The 19,622-nt window shown below is 41.6% G+C and overlaps 1 protein-coding gene across 1 annotated transcript in view; it reads left to right on the top strand.

The window, feature by feature from the left end:
- The window catches only part of TBC1D19 (TBC1 domain family member 19), a 74,479-nt gene that overhangs the window by 28,621 nt on the left and 26,236 nt on the right, over nt 1-19,622 (top strand). Inside the window, exons 12-13 of the mRNA XM_082238210.1 lie at nt 12,050-12,124; nt 14,125-14,187. Coding sequence (XP_082094336.1) covers nt 12,050-12,124; nt 14,125-14,187 — 138 coding nt within the window. The remainder of the gene's footprint in view (nt 1-12,049; nt 12,125-14,124; nt 14,188-19,622) is intronic.

Here is a 19,622-nt window from a genome sequence, read left to right as displayed (position 1 = left end):
TTCAAACCCATGACACCTTTGGTAAAGGCTGTTCTCTGATTGGAGGCACTCCCAGGCCACTGTTTCCCAGTTGTCGGTGTTTATACTACAGTTTTTAAGATTTGCCTGGAGAGAGTCTTTAAACCTCTTTTGTTGACCACCAGCGTTACACTTTCCATTTTTAAGTTCGGAATAGAGTAGTTTCTTTGGAAGACGATAATCAGGCATCTGGACAACATGACCATATATTTTACTTTATCTTTGCTCATTTTGCTTTATGTTTACTGTTTGGTTAATGTGCTGCTCTACCTCTCCGCTGCAGTAAACGTTGCTTTAATTTTTCTTTAAAATGCCCAACACATCCTAGCTAAAGAGATCATGACTTTATTAGTCTTCCTTTTAATAGAGACAGAGTATCGTGCTCATGCTTGATACTGTAGATATGAAGATATTATTTTCAGTTAATTGAAATTAAGAGTACTGTAAGGGATGGACAGATGATGAATAAGTGGCATGCATGGGTGCATGAAAGAGAGAGAGAAAGAATGTATATTATTCCTTGTTATACATGATTGGGAGTGGATTGACAATAAGATGATAGCTGTATCTAACGATGAAAACAGACTTCAGTATTTTAAAAGCACTATTGGAAAAGATTTTGCTAAGCTTAGGGGAAAATGTTTGGCTTTTTGGTGCATATACTTAAATCAGACCATCAAGAATAAATAATCTAAGAAGTAATGGTTTATACATTGTTGAAAGAGAAAGCACTGCTTTTGTCATAATGAAAAACATTGTGCCAATGTTGTGATGGCTAATTAACTCTGAATTGTTCCAAATTATTCTGACAGTTAAAGCCTTGCTTATTTCCTCTTTTCTAATAGTAAATGGATGAGAGAGATTTATTGTAATTGGCTGACTTCACTACATACCACAGTAGTGGTACCATATTTGTGGTATTTTTGTCTTAATTTGTCAAGTAAAATATCTAAAGAAAAGGTCAGTTCATGCTGCCACACTGCAACTAATTGAAACTGCTCCAACAGTGCCCTAGCTCATTGCCATGCAGTTCTGTCTTATCAGATGATCTGTCCTTAATCTTGCCAATCATAGCTAGAAGCAGTTTACAGTGTTGTGCAGACAAGCAACCAAGTATGAACCTTGCCCGTAGCAAGAAATGTTACGGGTTGGGGAGCTAACGGTTATGATGGAGTCATTGTAAGTCAATGTGAAACACCCAAAACCCAATATGTCAGCTCGCAAACAGTTTTTTCTGTGGACCAATTGGAAATTGCCAGAGTCTCAGGCCATGTAATATATTTTTTCTTTGTTGAACGTATTAAAGTACACATCTAGGTTACCATAGTCTTTTAGGGGAAATAAGTCAACTGTTCCAGCATTTATATTATGAAGATCATTGCCCAAGACTAAAGCCGCCTTAGCCTGTTTGATAATCTGGCTCTGATTTTAAAAAATAAATTGTGTCAGATGGGATGAAGGTATTCTCAACTACACTTGCACCTAGGTTTTTAACAGCTTAGTTCTCGAAGGTTTTGGCTCGTGAATGCTGCAAACCCAGAAGTCACTATTCCGGTTTGTGAACTATTTTTGGAAGCCAAACGTCTGACTTCCTGCAGCCAATCAGAAGCCGTGTTTTGGTTTCTGAATGTTTTGGAAGTCGAATGGACTTCCGGAACGGATTCCGTTCGACTTCCAAGGTACGACTGTACTGTGAAGCCTTTTCACAGACTGCTGAATGGAACTTGCATACCTCCAGTGGTCCATAGTTTGAGAACTTCTGGCATGGCTAATCTGATAACACAAGAAGAATCTCTTTGGATTAAGACCAAAACCCTTTCTAATCCCATCAGTCTGTTTCCCACAGGAGATAACCAGAAGCCAACGGGAGCCTCAAAATCAAGACATGAGGGGAGCAGTAGACCCCTGCTTGTGTTTTCCAGCAATTGGCAATCAGAGGATCTGTGATCCTGGCAGAAGCATATAGCCACCATGACCTTGATCGACTTATCCTCCATGACTTTTTCTAATGCCCCTTGAAAGCCTCCTAAACTGTGTCACCACATCTTAAGGGAGCCAGAGAAAGAAATATTTTGTTTAATCTCTCCTGAATCTTCCACCATTCCACTTTATTGACTGACCTGGATTCTAGTATTATGAGAAAGGATGAGTCATTCCTTGCATAATTTTACAAAACTCTTTCACTTACAGTGAGAGCTGTTTGACAGTGGAATTTGCTGCCAAGGAGTGTGGTGGAGTCTCCTACTTTGGAGGTCTTTAAGCAGAGGCTTGACAACCATATGTCAGGAGTGCTCTGATGGTGTTTCCTGCTTGGCAGGGGGTTGGACTCGATGGCCCTTGTGGTCTCTTCCAACTCTATGATTCTATGATTCTATGATTCTACTCATCTCCCCTCCCCATCCTAAAAAATTCAAATCACACTAGCTATGGCTATCAAGTATATTTTAGTGTGATAATTTTGACTGTCATAGATATGTATATTTATTGCACAACAATTAAAAATATATATTTATAGTGTAATTTTTAGAAGCAGTTAAATCAGAAAGTATGTCTTTCTCATTCAGCCGTGCTGTTAAGTTTAGTCCTAGAATTCTCACTTGTGCCAATTGTAACTGACTAAGTGGCTGAGCTACTTTTTCTTCGTTAATGTATGCCAATTTCCATTTATCCTTCTCCGTATTTACAAACTGAAGACTTTTTGAACCTCTAAATCTTATTTAGAGAAATAGATTTTGTTAAGACACTGAAAGGTACAGCAGAATTTTTTTGGGAGAAGTGTGTGAGCATTCAAATACACTCATTTCAGAAAAGAACATCTAATTTGAACCAATTTGTGTTCCACGAAGTTTATGTACAGATGCCAATTTGCAGTTTAGAACAACAACATACAAATAGGTTGTTTACAGGGGCACAAATATAAAAATAAGCAAAAGGCTACAGACTTCATGCTACAGACTTCTTTGGATATATGAACACAAGTTTGTAGGACACGTTGATGATGTATTTGAAAGGCAGGAAGTACCGTACGTATATTAAAATCACATGGAACTCTAGAATCTACAGTGGTACCTCAGGTTACATACACTTCAGGTTACAAACTCTGCTAACCCAGAAATAGTGCTTCAGGTTAAGAACTTTGCTTCAGGATGAGAACAGAAATCATGCTCCGGCAGTGCGGCAGCAGCAGAAGGCCCTATTAGCTAACGTGGTGCTTCAGGTTAAGAACAGTTACAGATAGGTAGCTGTATTCTTCATGGCAGATTTAGAACAACGTTTCCTAAACTCCTACCCACTCAAACCTCTCTTGTACCTGCGATACATTGACGATATTTTTATCATCTGGACACATGGTCAATGGACACCTTTCACCCTGGACACCTTTCACCAGAAATTCAATAATTTTCACCCCACAATCAACCTTACAATGAATCAATCTATGCAAGAAATACATTTTTTGGACACTACTATAAAAATACAGGATGGGCGCATAGACACCACCTTATACCGTAAACCAACTGACCGACAAACATATCTACATGCCTCTAGCTACCATCCCAAACATACCAAACATACCAAACAGTCCATTGTATATAGCCAGGCACTACGTTACAGCCGCATCTGTTCCAATTCTACAGACAGAGACTCTCACCTAAGAGATCTACAGCAAACCTTTTCAGAACTAAAATACCCAGCAGATGAAGTTAGACAACAGATCAACAGAGCCAGACTGATACCCAGAGAGAACTTGCTGCAAGACAGACCAAAAAAGAAAATAACAGAACACCTCTAGTCATCACATACAGCTCCCAAGTTAAAACAGTACAACGCATCATCAGAGATCTACAACCTCTCCTGGACAATGACAGTTCTCTTTCTCAAGCTCTGGGAGGAAGACCTTTCATTGCCTACAGACAGCCACCCAATCTTAAACAACTCCTAACCCACAATAATACTACAACCAGACTTAACACGGACACTGGCACCAGAGCCTGCAATAAACCCAGATGCCAACTTTGCTGCCACATACACCCGGACAACACCATTACTGGCCCCAACAACATCACACATACCATCTCGGGACTATTTAATTGCTCATCGTCTAACATTGTGTATGCCATCAAATGCCAACAGTGTCCTTCAGCTCTCTATATTGAACAAACAGGCCAAACCTTACGCCAAAGAATAAACGGACATAAATCTGACATCAAGAATCACAAAACAGAGAAACCAGTAGGAGAACGCTTCAATCTCCCAGGACATTCTATACAAGATCTCAAAGTAGCTGTTTTACTACAAAGGAATTTCAGAAATAGACTGGAAAGAGAAGCTGCTGAATTGCAACTCATTACCAAACTTAAAACCATGGATAGACCTGGTCTGAACAGAGACATTGGATTCTTATCTCATTATACATGACTAAGCCATTTCTCACCTTCTCACCCCTTGCCTTTTCCTGTAAGACCTATTACAGTCGTTAAGAGTCGTCAACAGGCTCATCTCAGCTATCTGCCAATCTCCCATTCCCACCACCCTTCTGAGTAATACCCCTCCCCACCTTCTCACTATATAGAAGGATCTGGCAACTTCTGTTTCAGTGTATCTGAAGAAGTGTGCATGCACACGAAAGCTCATACCAAGAACTAACTTAGTTGGTCTTTAAGGTGCTACTGGAAGGAATTTATTTTTATTTTTATTTTTAGGTTAAGAACAGTTTCAGGTTAAGTACGGACCTCCGGAACGAATTGAGTACTTAACCCGAGGTACCACTGTATTAGGGTTTTTCTCTATGTCTAACAATAGAAAATGTGTCCACATTCCAAGAAGCTGAATATTCAGTTGAACAAGCCAGTTTGTCACTGAAATTAACAACAGAACACTGAAAGCACCAGATGAATTATAGCATTTCAGGGAGTTTGTGCATGTACACCTGCTGGCAGAATTGCAAGTCTTAGCCTGATAGGAAAACACTACAAGTGCATATTATGTTGTTAGGTATGACTGAATGCCTAGAATAAGGAGCACTCTCTGGTTTGTTCCTTTCAGATTTCAGGTCATACTGTCTCTCGAAGAATTGATGCTCACTAGGGCAGCTTTGAGGCAGGGTCGTTGAAAGCAGTCTCCCCTTCTGTGGCTATTATGAGATAAGAATAACCACAACAAATTGTGTGTTGTTAAAATATACACATTTTATTTTATTTTTAAACTTTATTTATGCTTTTCAGATTTATACATTTCATTAATTTAACAATCATTTTGAACATTTCAAAACTTGACTTCCTTCCCCCTCTTTCTCCAGTTCCTTAAATTTATTTTTAGTATCTTCTGCATATCCCAATTAACTTAATTTGTTCATTTATTCATCTACGTTAAATATATACTCTTATAAAACTGCAGTTTATTTCAATAATCCTACCAATGTTCTTATCTGTTTACAGTTTATCTGTAAATATTCAATAAACCATTTGCATTCTTTTTTTAAAAAGTTTGTTATTTTGTTTTCTTATTCTTCCGGTAAGTTTTGCCGTTTGTGCATATTCCATAAGTTTTTGTATCCATTCTTCCTTTGCTGGGACTTCTGCTTCATTCCAATTTGGGACGAGTAACATTATTGCTGCTATAGTCGCATACATGAATAAGTTTCTATATATTTTAGGTCGTTCTGTCCCTATAATTCCCAAAAGAAAAGCTTCTGGGTTTTGTTTTTTTTACAAACGTTATTTTAAACATCCTTTTCAATTCATTATGTATCATTTTTGTACAATAGTCAGGATGATTTATTTGCGAGAAGCAACCATTTATCCAGTCATACCCCTTACCAAATTTCCCAGATGTATCTACAGTTGTACCTCAGGTTACATACACTTCAGGTTAAAGACTCCGCTAACATAGAAATAGTGCTTCAGGTTAAGAACTTTGTTTCAGGATGAGAACAGAAATCGGGTTCCAGCAGCGCGGTAGCAGCAGGAGGCCCCATTAGCTAAAGTGGTGCTTCAGGTTGAGAACAGTTTCAGGTTAAGTACAGACCTCTGGAACGAATTAAGTACTTAACCTGAGGTACCACTTTATTTTATAAATATTTACAAGCCACACATAAAGTGTTATCAATTTGGCTTACATAATACAGAATACAGTGGTACCTCTACTTACAAACGTGATTCATTTTGGGGTTCCGTTCGCACCCTGAAAAGTCCGTAAGTAGAGCGCCACTACTGCGCATGTGTGAAGCGCGATAGAGTGCTTCTGCGCATGCGCAAAGCGTGCAGATCGCTTCTGCGCTTGTGGTGAACCCGGAAGTGTACTTCCGGGTTTACCGCATTCGTAACCTGAAAAGCCGCAATGTGAAGCAAACGTAAGATGAGGTATGGCTGTAGAATAAAAGGTAAAGGGACCCCTGACCATTAGGTCCAGTCGTGACCGACTCTGGGGTTTGCGGCGCTCATCTCGCTTTATTGGCTGAGGGAGCCGGCGTTTGTCCGCAGACAGCTTCCTGGTCATGTGGCCAGCATGACTAAGCCGCTTCTGGCGAACCAGAGCAGCACACGGAAACGTCGTTTACCTTCCCGCTGGAGCAGTCCCTATTATCTACTTGCACTTTGATGTGCTTTTGAACTGCTAGGTTGGCAGGAGCAGGGACCGAGCAACGGGAGCTCACCCCATCACGGGGATTCGAACCGCCGACCTTCTGATCGGCAAGTCCTAGGCTCTGGTTTAACCCACAGCGTCACCCGCGTCCCTCGCTGTACACATAATTAAAAACATCAATACATGCCAGTTGGTTAAAAAGATAACTTCATCTTGTTTTTAGAAGACAAATAGCAATGGTGTAAAGGCAATGGCCTTGCGGGTCTGTGGTTCCTGTGTCTAGGAGATAGATCAACTGGTTGGAGCTGTATTCTCCAAAGGAGCAGGTACACAGTCTGGCATCCTCCTTGATCTGCCTCTATCACCAGAGCCCCACATGACCTCTGTGACCATGACAGTGGATCCCCAGAGACCCCTCTATTTCCAGATTACCTCCCGTCCCACTTGAAGCAAAGACCAAATCATGGGTATGTCATGCCCTGTGCATTCAGCCGGGAACAATCTGAGATGGTCCTATGGTTGCCATGGAGCCATGAAATCTCGAGGTAATCCAACAGCAGCCTCAGCTTGGCCATGGATGTTGAAATCACCCAGAGTTATTGTTCGGGATTCCTCCAACACCACATTTGGGATACCTCGGCCAGCCCAGTAAGGGAAGCTGTTGAGCAATGGTGATATCATTGCGTGTGTTTTCATTAAGAATATCTATTTTATTTTCTGAGAGGATGCCCCTGTTTTTATTTTTATTTTAGTTTCACTGAAATGTAGAATTCAAGCGAAGGAGCTATGGATCTGCTATAACTGAATTTCACAGAGCTTTAAATTATTGAAAACACACACAGTATAACAAGATATTTGTCATGGTAATGAATAATTCAAATTTAGTTTCTGGAAACCTGATGAGATTAGATTTGTATTTCTACTATACTATAGACTGACTAGTCACCATGAAGGACTTCTTTCGGTTGTTATCTATACCGTAATTTATTTATAATTGTGTTTGCTGTGCTTATTCAGTCTGAAATTAATAATAAAAGCTGTCCTTCATGTGATAAGCAGATAATAAATATTTATATAACTTTTTTGTTTGCCTTTTGCCACATGATGCCACCAAAAGTGACATTGAAACTGTGAAACTCCTGGCATTATTTTATGTTACATTTGGTAAACAAAGTAAGGTGTGTGTTTGGGGTTTTTTAAAGGTTTCAGGGAAAATATTTCGTTTTTCAGCCAGCATTCATTTTATACAACAATGCCATTGCATGAGTAAAATTCCCCAGTGATTCTATGTTAATTGAAAAGTGGGACAGCCTATTCATTTTTTTTTAAAAAAAATATATATCTCAAGAATTGAAAGATTATGAGTCCAGGAAGGAAATTATATTGTAGTTGTTATTGGAATGACTTGCTTAAGAGAATTGTTGTCAGTCAGTGATGAATTGAATGGACCAATGATGTAACTCATATAGGTAAAGATAAAGGACCTCTGGACAGTTATGTCCAGTCAAAGGTGACTATGGGATTGCGACGCGGGTGGCACTGTGGTCTAAACCACTGAGCCTCTTGGGCTTGCCAATAATAGAAGGTCGGCAGTTTGAATCCCTGCGACGGAGTGAGCTCCCGTTGCTCAGTCCCAGCTCCTGCCAACCTAGCAATTTGAAAGCTCACCAAAAGTGCAAGTAGATAAATAGGTACCGGTCTGGCGGGAAGGTAAATGGCGTTTCCATGCACTGCTCTGGTTTCAGTGTTCCGTTGCGTCAGAAGTGGATTAGTCATGCTGACCACATGACCCAGAAAAACTGTATGTGGACAAACGCCGGCTCCCTCGGTCTGTAAAGCAAGATGAGCGGCGCAACCCCAGAGTCGTCTGCGACTGGGCTTAACTTTCAGGGGTCCTTTACCTTTACCTTTTAAAGGACCCCTGGACAGTTAAGCCCAGTCAAAGGTGACTATGGGGTTGCTGTGTTCAGCTTGCTTTCCGGCCAAGGGAGCCAAAGTTTGTCCACAGACAGATTTCTGCGTTATGTGGCCAGCAGGACTAAACCGCTTCTGGCGGAACACCGTGATGCAAACCAGAGCGCACGGAAACGCCGTTTACCTTCCCACCGCAGTGGTACCTGTTTATCTACTTGCACTGGTGTGCTTTTGAACTGCTAGGTTGGCAGGAACTGGGACAGAGGAACGGGAGCTCACCCCATCATGGGGATTCGAACCGCCAACCTTCTGATCGGCAAGGCCAAGAGGCTCAGTGGTTTAGACCACAGCGCTACCCGTTCCGTATAACTCATATAAGGCAGCTTAGTATATTGACTAGTTTAAAGTCCACACACATCAGACCTTATCCGAAGTATTTCACTTGTGTGATTTCATCAGCAGCTGATAATTGGTTCTGCCCCCTAACCCAATCCTTGGCATTTTGCTTTTCCTCTACCCATTCACTATTCTGCATCTGACTCCAGTTGGTGGGTTTGGGGTTTCTAGTAAGCAAAGTGGACTTTGCAAACCAAATATGGCCAGTGTCATGGAATAGCACCTCGGAAGCTGTCGTTGTAATAACCCCCCCAGTGCACAAAATAAATGCCCCTACTTTTGGACGCTATGCTGAGAGAGGTAGAACCTGCCACACAGAAGGTTTTTTGTTTTTTTGCAACATTCCTACCAATGTAGTATGTATACATTGTTCATAATTATGAAGCTTGTATTGTGGTTCGAGGACCCGACCCCCGCAATGCGGAATGAATACACAAGGACACATGATATAAGGTTAATGGGCATGGAAAGGCCACAACTTTATTGATTACAGCAATGGAAAAGGTATTGGCTTAGGCATTGGATCTCTAAAGCAAGTGGGTTTATTCACCAGTAGGTGGAGCCTGTTGATGCTAATCCAACTATAGACTCCCCCCTGATGTCACCGAGGGTCGTGCTATGGCCTCCCGCCAAGCAGGCATCGGACAGAACACACGACCGCCAGATTCCTTTAACGGAATACCCAAAAATTTAAGGCATAGGCGATGGCCACACCTAGCCCTTCGACACACCACAACACATTATTCCAATGCCTAACCTACCCACCAATACCACAAAAGTTGTGACAATTGCTACGAGGTAGGCGAAAAAACCAAGAAGCCTAATGCCAAATGGAAAAACTCCTACCAGGCCCCCTAGACAACCAGGGCGACCAACCTAAGGTCCATAGCAAGGCCAGTAACCTAAGCCCTGACTCTAAGGCAGTGGAGGGTGGGTGACTCGCGACGAGACGATGGCGAAGAATGAGGCCGGGGAGAGGCTGGCACCGCAGCAAAAGGCTGCTGGACACGCCCCCCCCCCGAGGCACCTGGTTGGCTGCCTCCCGAGGGGCGTGGGTGCCAGCCAGGTGAGGTGGAGGCAGGGGGCTACGCCCCCTGCTAGGGGCGGTGCTCAGGCTCCCGGCCACAACCACTCTTCCAGGGAGGAGAGTCTTAATATTATGTAGTATTTTTTCATCCCCGTGGTCAGGTTCATATTTTGGATCTTGGCTCTTTCCCGTTAATGCAGGGTTGCTTTAACATCCTACGACTCACCGCCACACATTCTTGGGACTTTATTTTTTAAAAAACTTGTAAAATTAAGCCATGTCTAGAGGGCACCGACATAGTGTTGCTTATTCATGTGATATGCTATATAAATAACAAATCCACTTTCACATTCATGTGAAAACTTTTTAAATTTCAAAAACAGGAGATCAGTTCTTCATAGCTCAACATACGTAACTTGTATTCTACTTATACAAACCCCCATTCTATGGACAGGATACTGTGTTTGGGAGAAAGGCTTGTATACCTGATAAGTAGATTATTTATATATATTCTGAATGTATCTAGTTCACATTCCTTTTCATCATTAAGTCTTGTCCTTTGCACTGTTGAATTTTTTGCATCTTCTTCCATCTGTGGAATGATGTGCAATTGCCTATCATCAACTTCAAAATCCTAAAATAGAACAAAATGTGTTTATGGAAAAAGCAGATAATTTAATACAATAAACACAGTTGTGATGTGTATATTTTACAACTATTATATTTTCATATGCTGCCTTAAAAGGAGAACCAACTTACTATTATCTTTCTCTTCCCCCCCCTCTTTATGCCAAAGTGCTTGCAGTGACCACCTCCAAAACTATGTTAGCCATCATGACATTTGTATGCCAAGTCATTAATTGTATTCTTCCAGCTGTGGCTTCTGTCTTCCTGATAGGATCCATGTGAGCTGTGTTTATGGCTGTATCTCTGCTTCTAGGTTTTGCTTGGCTAGAGTCCGCTTCTAGCCAGCTATGTTTGTGAAGAGGCTATAGCTTTGCATAAATTATTTAGAGGAATACCACTGACGTTCTTGGGGAAAATTGTTAACTGTTGCCCTCCAGTTTCTTGCCTCGTGAATTTAGCAGAATTCCTTTTCCCCTGCAGTTTTATTTTATAGACTCTTTAAGAATCACCCTCTTCTGTTGTATACTTAGAATATTATTGATTGATGGATGGATGGATAGATGGATGGATTGATTGATTGCTACCCTAATGTATGCTGACTTTCAGAGCAAAGCCCTCCAGGGTGGCTCATGTAAAAAATAATAATTAGTTACATAGAAAATCTCTATTTTGCTCGCTGGCAATAATGCATTTATTACTAGACAGGTTGCAAAATTTGTCTTGGCTGCAAGTAAGTTGAGAGCTAGGCAGCAAGGGGGAGTGTGAGACATGGAGTGCTTAACTTATGCAAGAATGATTTTTGCATGTTTGCTTTGCTGCTGCTGCTGCTGCTGCTGTTGTTCAGTTTTAAATCAATTACTTGTATCCTACACATTGTGACCAATTGTGATGGCTTATAGCTTTTAGCAATAAAGATTCATTCATTCATTCAACTGAGAATATTTCGAAAATATATAAAACCATTATACAGATCCAAAACTATCAATAGCACATTAAAACAATATAGATCTTAACACATAGCATCCTAATTAAATGCATCTTGAAATAAAAATGCTTTTTAAGATCCATTTAAAAACTTTCAAAGATGGAGCCATATTTTTTTTCTTTGTAAAGCAATTTTATATTGTCCTTTGGCTCCAGGAGGAATTTGTTACTAGAGTTACCACACTTCATGAAGACTTGATAGTTTTCACTGCCTGGTTGTGCGGAAGGAAGCGACGTGAGGAAATATCATATTTGGATGTTTGAAAAAGATTTTAGTTTTTGATCGACTTATGCGCAAATTATATCCCATTTATTTTAATGGGATATACTCAACAGTATCTTTCAGATTGTGTCCTGATATCCTTCTTTTTGAGCTGTTTACTCCATTTTCAACTTTAACATCGTATGGTATTAAAATAAGCAAAACACTTACAACTACGAAGTGTGTCATTTGTTTTAAGTCTCACACAACGAATAATATTTAGCATTATTTCATTCTAGGATGTTTTGTACTATGAACAACTGAAGTCTAATGTGATTCAGCATGACCTTTTGGTGGACAATTTGATTTATAAAGTGAGTATTTCGAATTTATATATCACTATCTGTTGTTGTTTGTATCATCATCATCATCATCATCATCATCACTTTTTACTTATGAGTCTCTTTCCATGAGGCATCCTGAAACAATTTCCCCAATTCAGATACCAACTGGGATAATGATCTCCATTTAGAAGGCTTCTCTGTCTGTATCTGTTTGCTGACCGACCAAAGTGTCAGAATCTCTATTTTACTACTTTCAGATGAAAAACAACTGTTATTGTTTGTGAAAGGTTTCATCTAAAATTGCATGTATCTGAAGTATATCTGCAGTGGTTCAGTGCAAGAGTTAATATTTCTGCTGCTCCCCCCGCCCCTGTTGAATTATTTTGGAAAGGAAAAGAAAGAACAGGCAAGGATTGGGCAAGCTTCCTTTTTGGGTCACCATTAGCAGTGGCATCAGCCCAGCTTCTTCCATTTTTCCCTTAGGCTCCCCCCCCCCCACTTTGCCGCTATTGCAGGTTGTTGTTATCTTGCAAGTGTGGTGGCAGCCTGGCTAACATTTTGCATCCTTCACAATGTCCTGTTTCACGGCGTTTGCGGGTGGGTTGGTCGGCCACATCAATAAATGGTGGAGAAACTTCTGCAAAGTGGACGGATTTTTCTGATGCGGAGAGAAGACATTCAGACAATTTCTCAATGTTGCCTCAACTCTTCCAGTGTAACAATTATATGCACAGCTTGCTCAGAAGGAAATGGAAGTTGAATGTCGATTGCTAAAAGCATGTGAGAAGATTTGGATTTGGGGTTGAATAGAGTTGAATAGAGAGAGGGTCTGTCTCAAATGTCATCCTTCAATACAGCCCTGATTCATAAGAGTCCTTCTGAAACTACTTTTTTTTAATGCAAAACCGGCCTTAATTTACAACCGACAATAACAGCAACCATGGATTCCTATACATTGTCTACTTTGGCTGTTAGTCAGACATCTGTAATTTTGTCCTGAATGGATAGGAAAAGCATGGTGAATAGAGGGGGGAAATGGTTTTTGGCTCTCTGCTGAGTTCATATTTGGGATGGGATATAAATTTTCTGAGTCTGACTCCTCCCCTGATATGCTCCTTTGTTGCATCAGTGGTGGGGTTGTACCAGTGTGACATTCTGCCACAGCAGCGTTACATTAGAACAAACTGTGATGTATCTTCACAATTCACTGGCTCTGGCTATTTAGGTGTTTCCTGTGATTTTCCAGAGAAATGGCATGTGGATCATAGGTTTGTGCAGCTATTTTATTCAGCACACACACACACACACACACACACACACACACACACACAACATTAGACACTGTAACAATTTACAAACCACCAAGAACAGATTCTTTGGCCTCTTCGTGTGTCAGGTGTGATAGGAAGGGCATATAGAAATGCAAGTTTTAGAAATGCTATTTTAGAAATGCATAGTTTGACTGTTGTTTTTCAGCTGGGATCCGCAAGCATTTTTGGTATGGCATTGCAGGGGGCTGGACTAGATGACCCTCGGTTCCCTTCCAACCTTAAAATTCTTTGATTCCATGCATTGTCTCAAACTTCTTCAAAACCATTCCTCAGTTCTTGCCACGTGCCATGGCAAAGGAAAGCTTATTGTCTGAGAAATACAAACCTAGAACTCTCAAAGGGGTGCATGATTAGTTTTTCGGTTCTTTGATGACTGTGGAATGCAGTTAAAATGTTAATTGGGAGATAATTTGCTTTCCCTCTCCCATTGAAAGAGTGGGGAAACTCCCATTGATGAAAACTAATAAGAAGTGACGTGATCAAATATAGCATATGGATATCAGTGCCTAGTGTTATGATGTTACTAATAGATTTTTTTCTGTGTGCAGAAAATGTGAAGTTGACAACAGGTGGAGTGAATAGTTATTAACTCTGTAGCATGACAACAATAATATCTTGTTATGCTAATGCATCGCAGGAGCTTCCCAGCTGGAAAATATACTTCTCAAGCTTCAAATTTTTATGGTTTTTCATTTGCAGGATGTGAAGCTTACAGCCAGCAATGATGACTACTACTTCGTGTTTGAGGATTATTTATATCAGGTAAGTAATTACTGTTATTGCAGCAGCCTGTCAGTGGAAAAAAGTGACATGCAAATTAGGTACAATTTGTTCCAGGTATCTTTTAAGCCCAGTAAAACTGATGTGAATTACAGTTGCACTAAGCTGACCAGCGGGGATGCGGGTGGCGCTGTTGGTTAAACCACAGAGCCTAGGACTTGCCGATCAGAAGGTTGGCAGTTCGAATCCCCGCGACAGGGTGAGCTCCCGTTGTTTGGTCTCAGCTCTTGCCAACCTAGCAGTTCGAAAGCACAAAGTACAAGTAGATAAATAGGTACCACTCTGGCGGGAAGGTAAACGGCGTTTCTGTGCGCTGCTCTGGTTCACCAGAAGCAGCTTAGTCATGCTTGCCACATGACCTGGAAGCTGTCTGCGGACAAACGCCAGCTCCCTCGGCCAATAAAGCGAGATGAGTGCCGCAACCCCAGAGTCGGTCACGACTGGACCTAATGGTCAGGGGTCCTTTAAAGCTGACCAGCAGCGGAATCCTATGCATGCCTACTCAGAAGTTCTACTATGTTCGGTAGGGCTTTCATTCAAGGAAGTATGTATATGATTACAGTCTGGATGACTTAGTGCCTCAGTTAAATGGATCCATCAGTCACTGTCCAGAATCACTCAGCTGTGCCTGTGCATGACTACCTTTTACCATAAACAACCTTCAGCCAGCAAAGTTAAAGATAACTAACAGGCTACGTCAAACTCCTATTCAAATTGTCATTTTGTGCAGCCACAATGTGTGGATGACTGGTTTCACTATGTTAGCCCTAGCTGAAAAGGATCTAAGACTCTCTGAAAATTGAATCACCTGGGAAGGGTTACCCTTTGAGATGCTAGATTTTTCTGTACTGTCCGTTGATGTGCACTGGCGAATACTTATAGCAGTAATTCTGGACCTCTATTGATTTTCCGTTGGCCATACGGCATACTCTTTCAGAACACTGTGAATTTTCTCATACCCTCGCTTCTTCGGAGTATCCCTGGTATAAGAAAAGCCAGATTGAGGGAGCAGAAAGGCAGTAATTTGTAAGAGAATGTGATTTGTGCAGCTGAGAATTAATGGAGGCACAGGAATGATAATATAATAATAATTTTAATTTATTTATAGCCCACCCATCTGGCTGGGTTTCTTCAGCTACTTTGGGCGGCTTCCAACAGAATATTAAAAACGTCAAATATTAAAAACGTCCCTAAACAGGGCTGCCTTCAGAGGTCTTCTAAACATGAAGAGAAGAAGAAGAGTTTGGAGATGGAGATGCTCCTTTGGCTATACTGGACCGAGGCCTTTAGGGCTTTAAAGGTCAGCACCAAAACTTTGAATTGTGCTCAGAAACGTACCAGAAGCCAATGTAGGTCTTTCAGGACCGGTGTTACATGGTCTTGGCGGCTACTCCCATCTTGCTATCCACATTAAACAACAGTATAGATGAGCCCTAAGCTATGTAGCTTATTAAGAGCAACTGTGGAGAGATATTGAAAGATATTGGGACAGATTCAGCATGCCGAAACAATGTACACATTGGAGTCCTATGGGACTTGCAGGAGAAAAGTAGTATTGTTGATCATCATTTATATAGAGACCTGCAGATAAATACGGTGCTACACAGAATGACATGAGCAAAAGGGGTTGGTGGACTACTCCAAGGACATAGCAACCTAGATTTTGTCACTGATGGCATCATAAACAGAAAGAAGGAAGGGAAATGGGAGGGTAAAAAATGTGATCAAATGCAGTTAGATGTGCTAAAACCATGTTTCAGCTGGAGATGAAGATTAAAAGGCAAAGAAAAGGTGAGTTTTGAGAAAGGTGTGAGATTAGAGTTTTGGGAGGAACTCCCAGAAAAAAAAATGTTTAAAAGGTAAATACCACTTAAATATAATAGTATTAAGCAGTCTCTTGTCTAAAGCTCTGCACAGGAAATGTTGTATTCTTATATTTATACAATACTGTTTCCGACCTTGAACACTTAGGATGGGGAAGTGCTAGTCTTAAGTAAACAAGCATCCGTAATTTATTACCTTTGCTTCTAGTAAAGGAGAGCCAACTAATTTGTGTGGACTTGCATATATTGTTTCTTTTTAGTCTCCTTAAATGGAAGCTTATTACATTTGCAAATTTCCTAATGTGTATTTGATTGCAGTGTCTACATAAATGTCATGGGGGAGGCTTCACATTTTCGTGGCACTTTCAACTCGATTAGTCACAGCTGTTAGGGTGGGCTTGTCATTTTGTCGATTATAGCTACATAAAACAAGCTGAAATATATTGGTGGCTGAATGTATCCCTCCTTAGAGGACAGACTGATTTGTTTAGTCCTCTGAATGCTAGAAATTAACAATAATTAGGACTCCTGGTTTTTTATGTGATATGTATGATGCTGTTTTTTTAATATTAAAAATATACAGCAGAATTCATACCTCCCTATCCATCTTTACTAGTAATAAAGGTAAAGGTACCCCTGCCCGAACGGGCCAGTCTTGACAGACTCTGGGGTTTGTGCGCCCATCTCACATCTATTGGCCGGGGGCCAGCGCTGTCCGCAGACACTTCCGGGTCACGTGGCCAGCGTGACAACGCTGCTCTGGCGAGCCAGAGCCGCACACGGAACGATGTACTAATTGAAAGCTCATGATCTGAGCACGAGTCCTTATCTAGTAAAAGCAGCAGCACCTATATACAAGTATTAGCAGGTTCAGGGGAAGCCTGCAGTTTGCAGAAATACAAAAAACTTTAGTTAAAAACAACCTTAATGTGGGGAAGAACCTCAAAAATAGCCCAGTGTCCCCATATAGATGTTTTGATAGGCTTGCCTAAACAAGAATGTTTTGATCATGTGCCAAAAAAATACAGGAAAAACACTTCTCTAAATGTCTATTAACAGGGAGTATCAAAGTGCAGGTACCACTACACTAAAAGACTGATTTGAACAGATCCCAAGTTGTTACCAGTTTTATATACCTACAGTATCGTTACTGTTGGTACGTGGGTGGCATTGTGATCTAAACCACTGAACCTCTTGGGCTTGCTGATCGGAAGGTCAGTGGTTCGAATCCCCACGGCGGGGTGAGCTCCCATTGCTCTGTCCCAGCTCCTGCCAACCAAGAAAGAAAGAAAGAAAGAAAGAAAGAAAGAGTTTGGATTTGATATCCCGCTTTATCACTACCCTAAGGAGTCTCAAAGCAGCTAACAATCTCCTTTCCCTTCCTCCCCCACAACAAACACTCTGTGAGGTGAGTGGGGCTGAGAGACTTCAGAGAAGTGTGACTGGCCCAAGGTCACCCAGCAGCTGCATGTGGAGGAGCGGGGAATCGAACCCGGTTCACCAGATTACGAGTCCACTGCTCTTAACCACTACACCACACTGGCTCTCAACCTAGCAGTTCAAAAGCACACTAATGCAAGTAGATAAATAGGTACCGCTGCAGCGGGAAGGTAAATAGCATTTCCGTGCACTCTGGTTTCCATCACTGTGTTCCGTTGCGCCAGAAGTGGTTTAGTCCTGCTGGCCACATGACCTGGAAAGCTGTCTGTTGACAAACGCCGGCTCCCTCGGCCTGAAAGCAAGATGAGCGCCACAACCCCAGAGTCGCCTTTGACTGGACTTAACCGTCCAGGGGTCCTTTACCTTTTTTTAACCTTTACCAACAGTAACACCTGGAACTTGGCTTGGTAGCAAACTGGCAACCAGTGAATATCTATGAGCAGAGGTGTTATATGGTGACAGAGTCTCACAGCTGTCAGCACCTGTATTCTGCAAAAAATGCATTTTCTGGGTCAAGTGGAAGGGAAGCCCCACAGAGAGTGCATGGCAGTAATGCCTAAACTGCTGTGGTCAAGTTATCCCGGTTGTAGTTGTTGTACCCAGTGCAGCTGGTAAAAGGCACTTCAACCACCGAGGCTGCCTATTCCCCCAGTGACAAAGGTGGAACCAGAAGAACCCTCATACTCTGGACCTGCTATTTCAGGGGAAGCGCAGCCCAGTCCTGGGCAGGCAAAATCAATCCAAAAATCTGTTTCATAATCAAAAGGAGCTTCCGGACTGGCAGAAGGTATAGTGAAAAATATTTTCCAGTCAGTGGTCGCTTGACAGTTCTGACTGATGGAAGTCTCACAGGCCACTTTCTGAATCAGTTAGCTCTGAAATGCTAACGACAGTGCGAACTCATCTCTGTCAAGAGTAAATCTGATGTCATTCAAAATCCTGGGGATAAATATAGATAAGTCAGTTACCCGTAAATTGCTCTCTGCAGGGCAGTACTAAGTTACCATTTTGCAAAAATGGTGTGTGTCCTTGTTCGTCTCATTCATCAACGAAAACACTGACCAGTGCAGAGAACAAATGAATGGGCAGGAAATGAACAGAATTAAACTTTCTTGTAGGTGTGGTCACTCCTATACCTCATAGCAAGCAGCTATCCAAGAGTAAAAATTCCTATTAGATAGTGAAAACTGGGGCTCTAGCTGCATATGCCTTGTGGGGAGGGACACATCACTTAGAATAGAGAGTCATTTGGTGGGAGGGGTTGCTGAATGCTCCCCCCCTCCCAAATTCCCCTGGAAATGTTACTCTATGCTTGGAGACATGTGGTTGTTTTCTTGCTCTTTTTCGTTTAGCCTATGGCAAAAATGGCCTAGTAGAATTTTTAGGGAACGATTGGCTGGCACAGCAAGTACAGTCGTACCTTGGTTCTCAAACGCCTTGTGACTCGAACGTTTTGGCTCCCAAACGCCGCAAACCCGGAAGTGAGTGGTTCCGGTTTGCGGACATTTTTTGGAACCCGAAAGTCCGACGCAGCTTCGGCGGCTTCCGATTGAGTGCAGGAAGCTCCTGCAGCCAATCAGAACCCGTGATTTGGTTTTCGAATGTTTTCCGAAGTCAAACGGACTTCCGGAATGGATTCCAATCAAGAACCAAGGTACCTTCCTCCTGCCTACTTGATTCTCCTTTGAAAATCTGCTTCCCACGTTCACCTTAACCATCAGAGGACACATGTTTAATGTATAAGTTCTCTTGGGAGCAACGCCTTTGGGGAAAATGAAGGGACTTGTCTTTCCCATCTCATTTTGGCTAAAGGCAGACATTTGTGGTACTAAGGCATTAGGTTTGATTCAGCACAAACACCTTGATAACTATACAAAGATAATGAAGTCTGTGTGCGTGTTTTAGCTGCAAAGAAAACCGCCAGTTTTCTTAATGTCTCATTACAGATGTTTCTCTGTGTCTCATACAAGCAAATGCAGTGATAAGATTGGGGAGAATGGATTGCATGCGACGTCTGGACTGATCAAGTCATATCCTCCCCAGCTTCTTTAAAACTAAGTCATTGCTTAGCAGGAGAGGTAGCCTTGCACTGCTGTCTGTTGTTCAGATTCATTTATTTATTTATAGGTGCTATCACAAAGCAAGGGAGTTATA

The sequence above is a fragment of the Podarcis vaucheri genome, assembly GCF_965113315.1.
Source record: "Podarcis vaucheri genome assembly, chromosome: 9".
NCBI classification, from domain to species: Eukaryota; Metazoa; Chordata; class Lepidosauria; order Squamata; family Lacertidae; genus Podarcis; species Podarcis vaucheri.
This window is presented reverse-complemented; position numbering and strand designations above follow the sequence as displayed.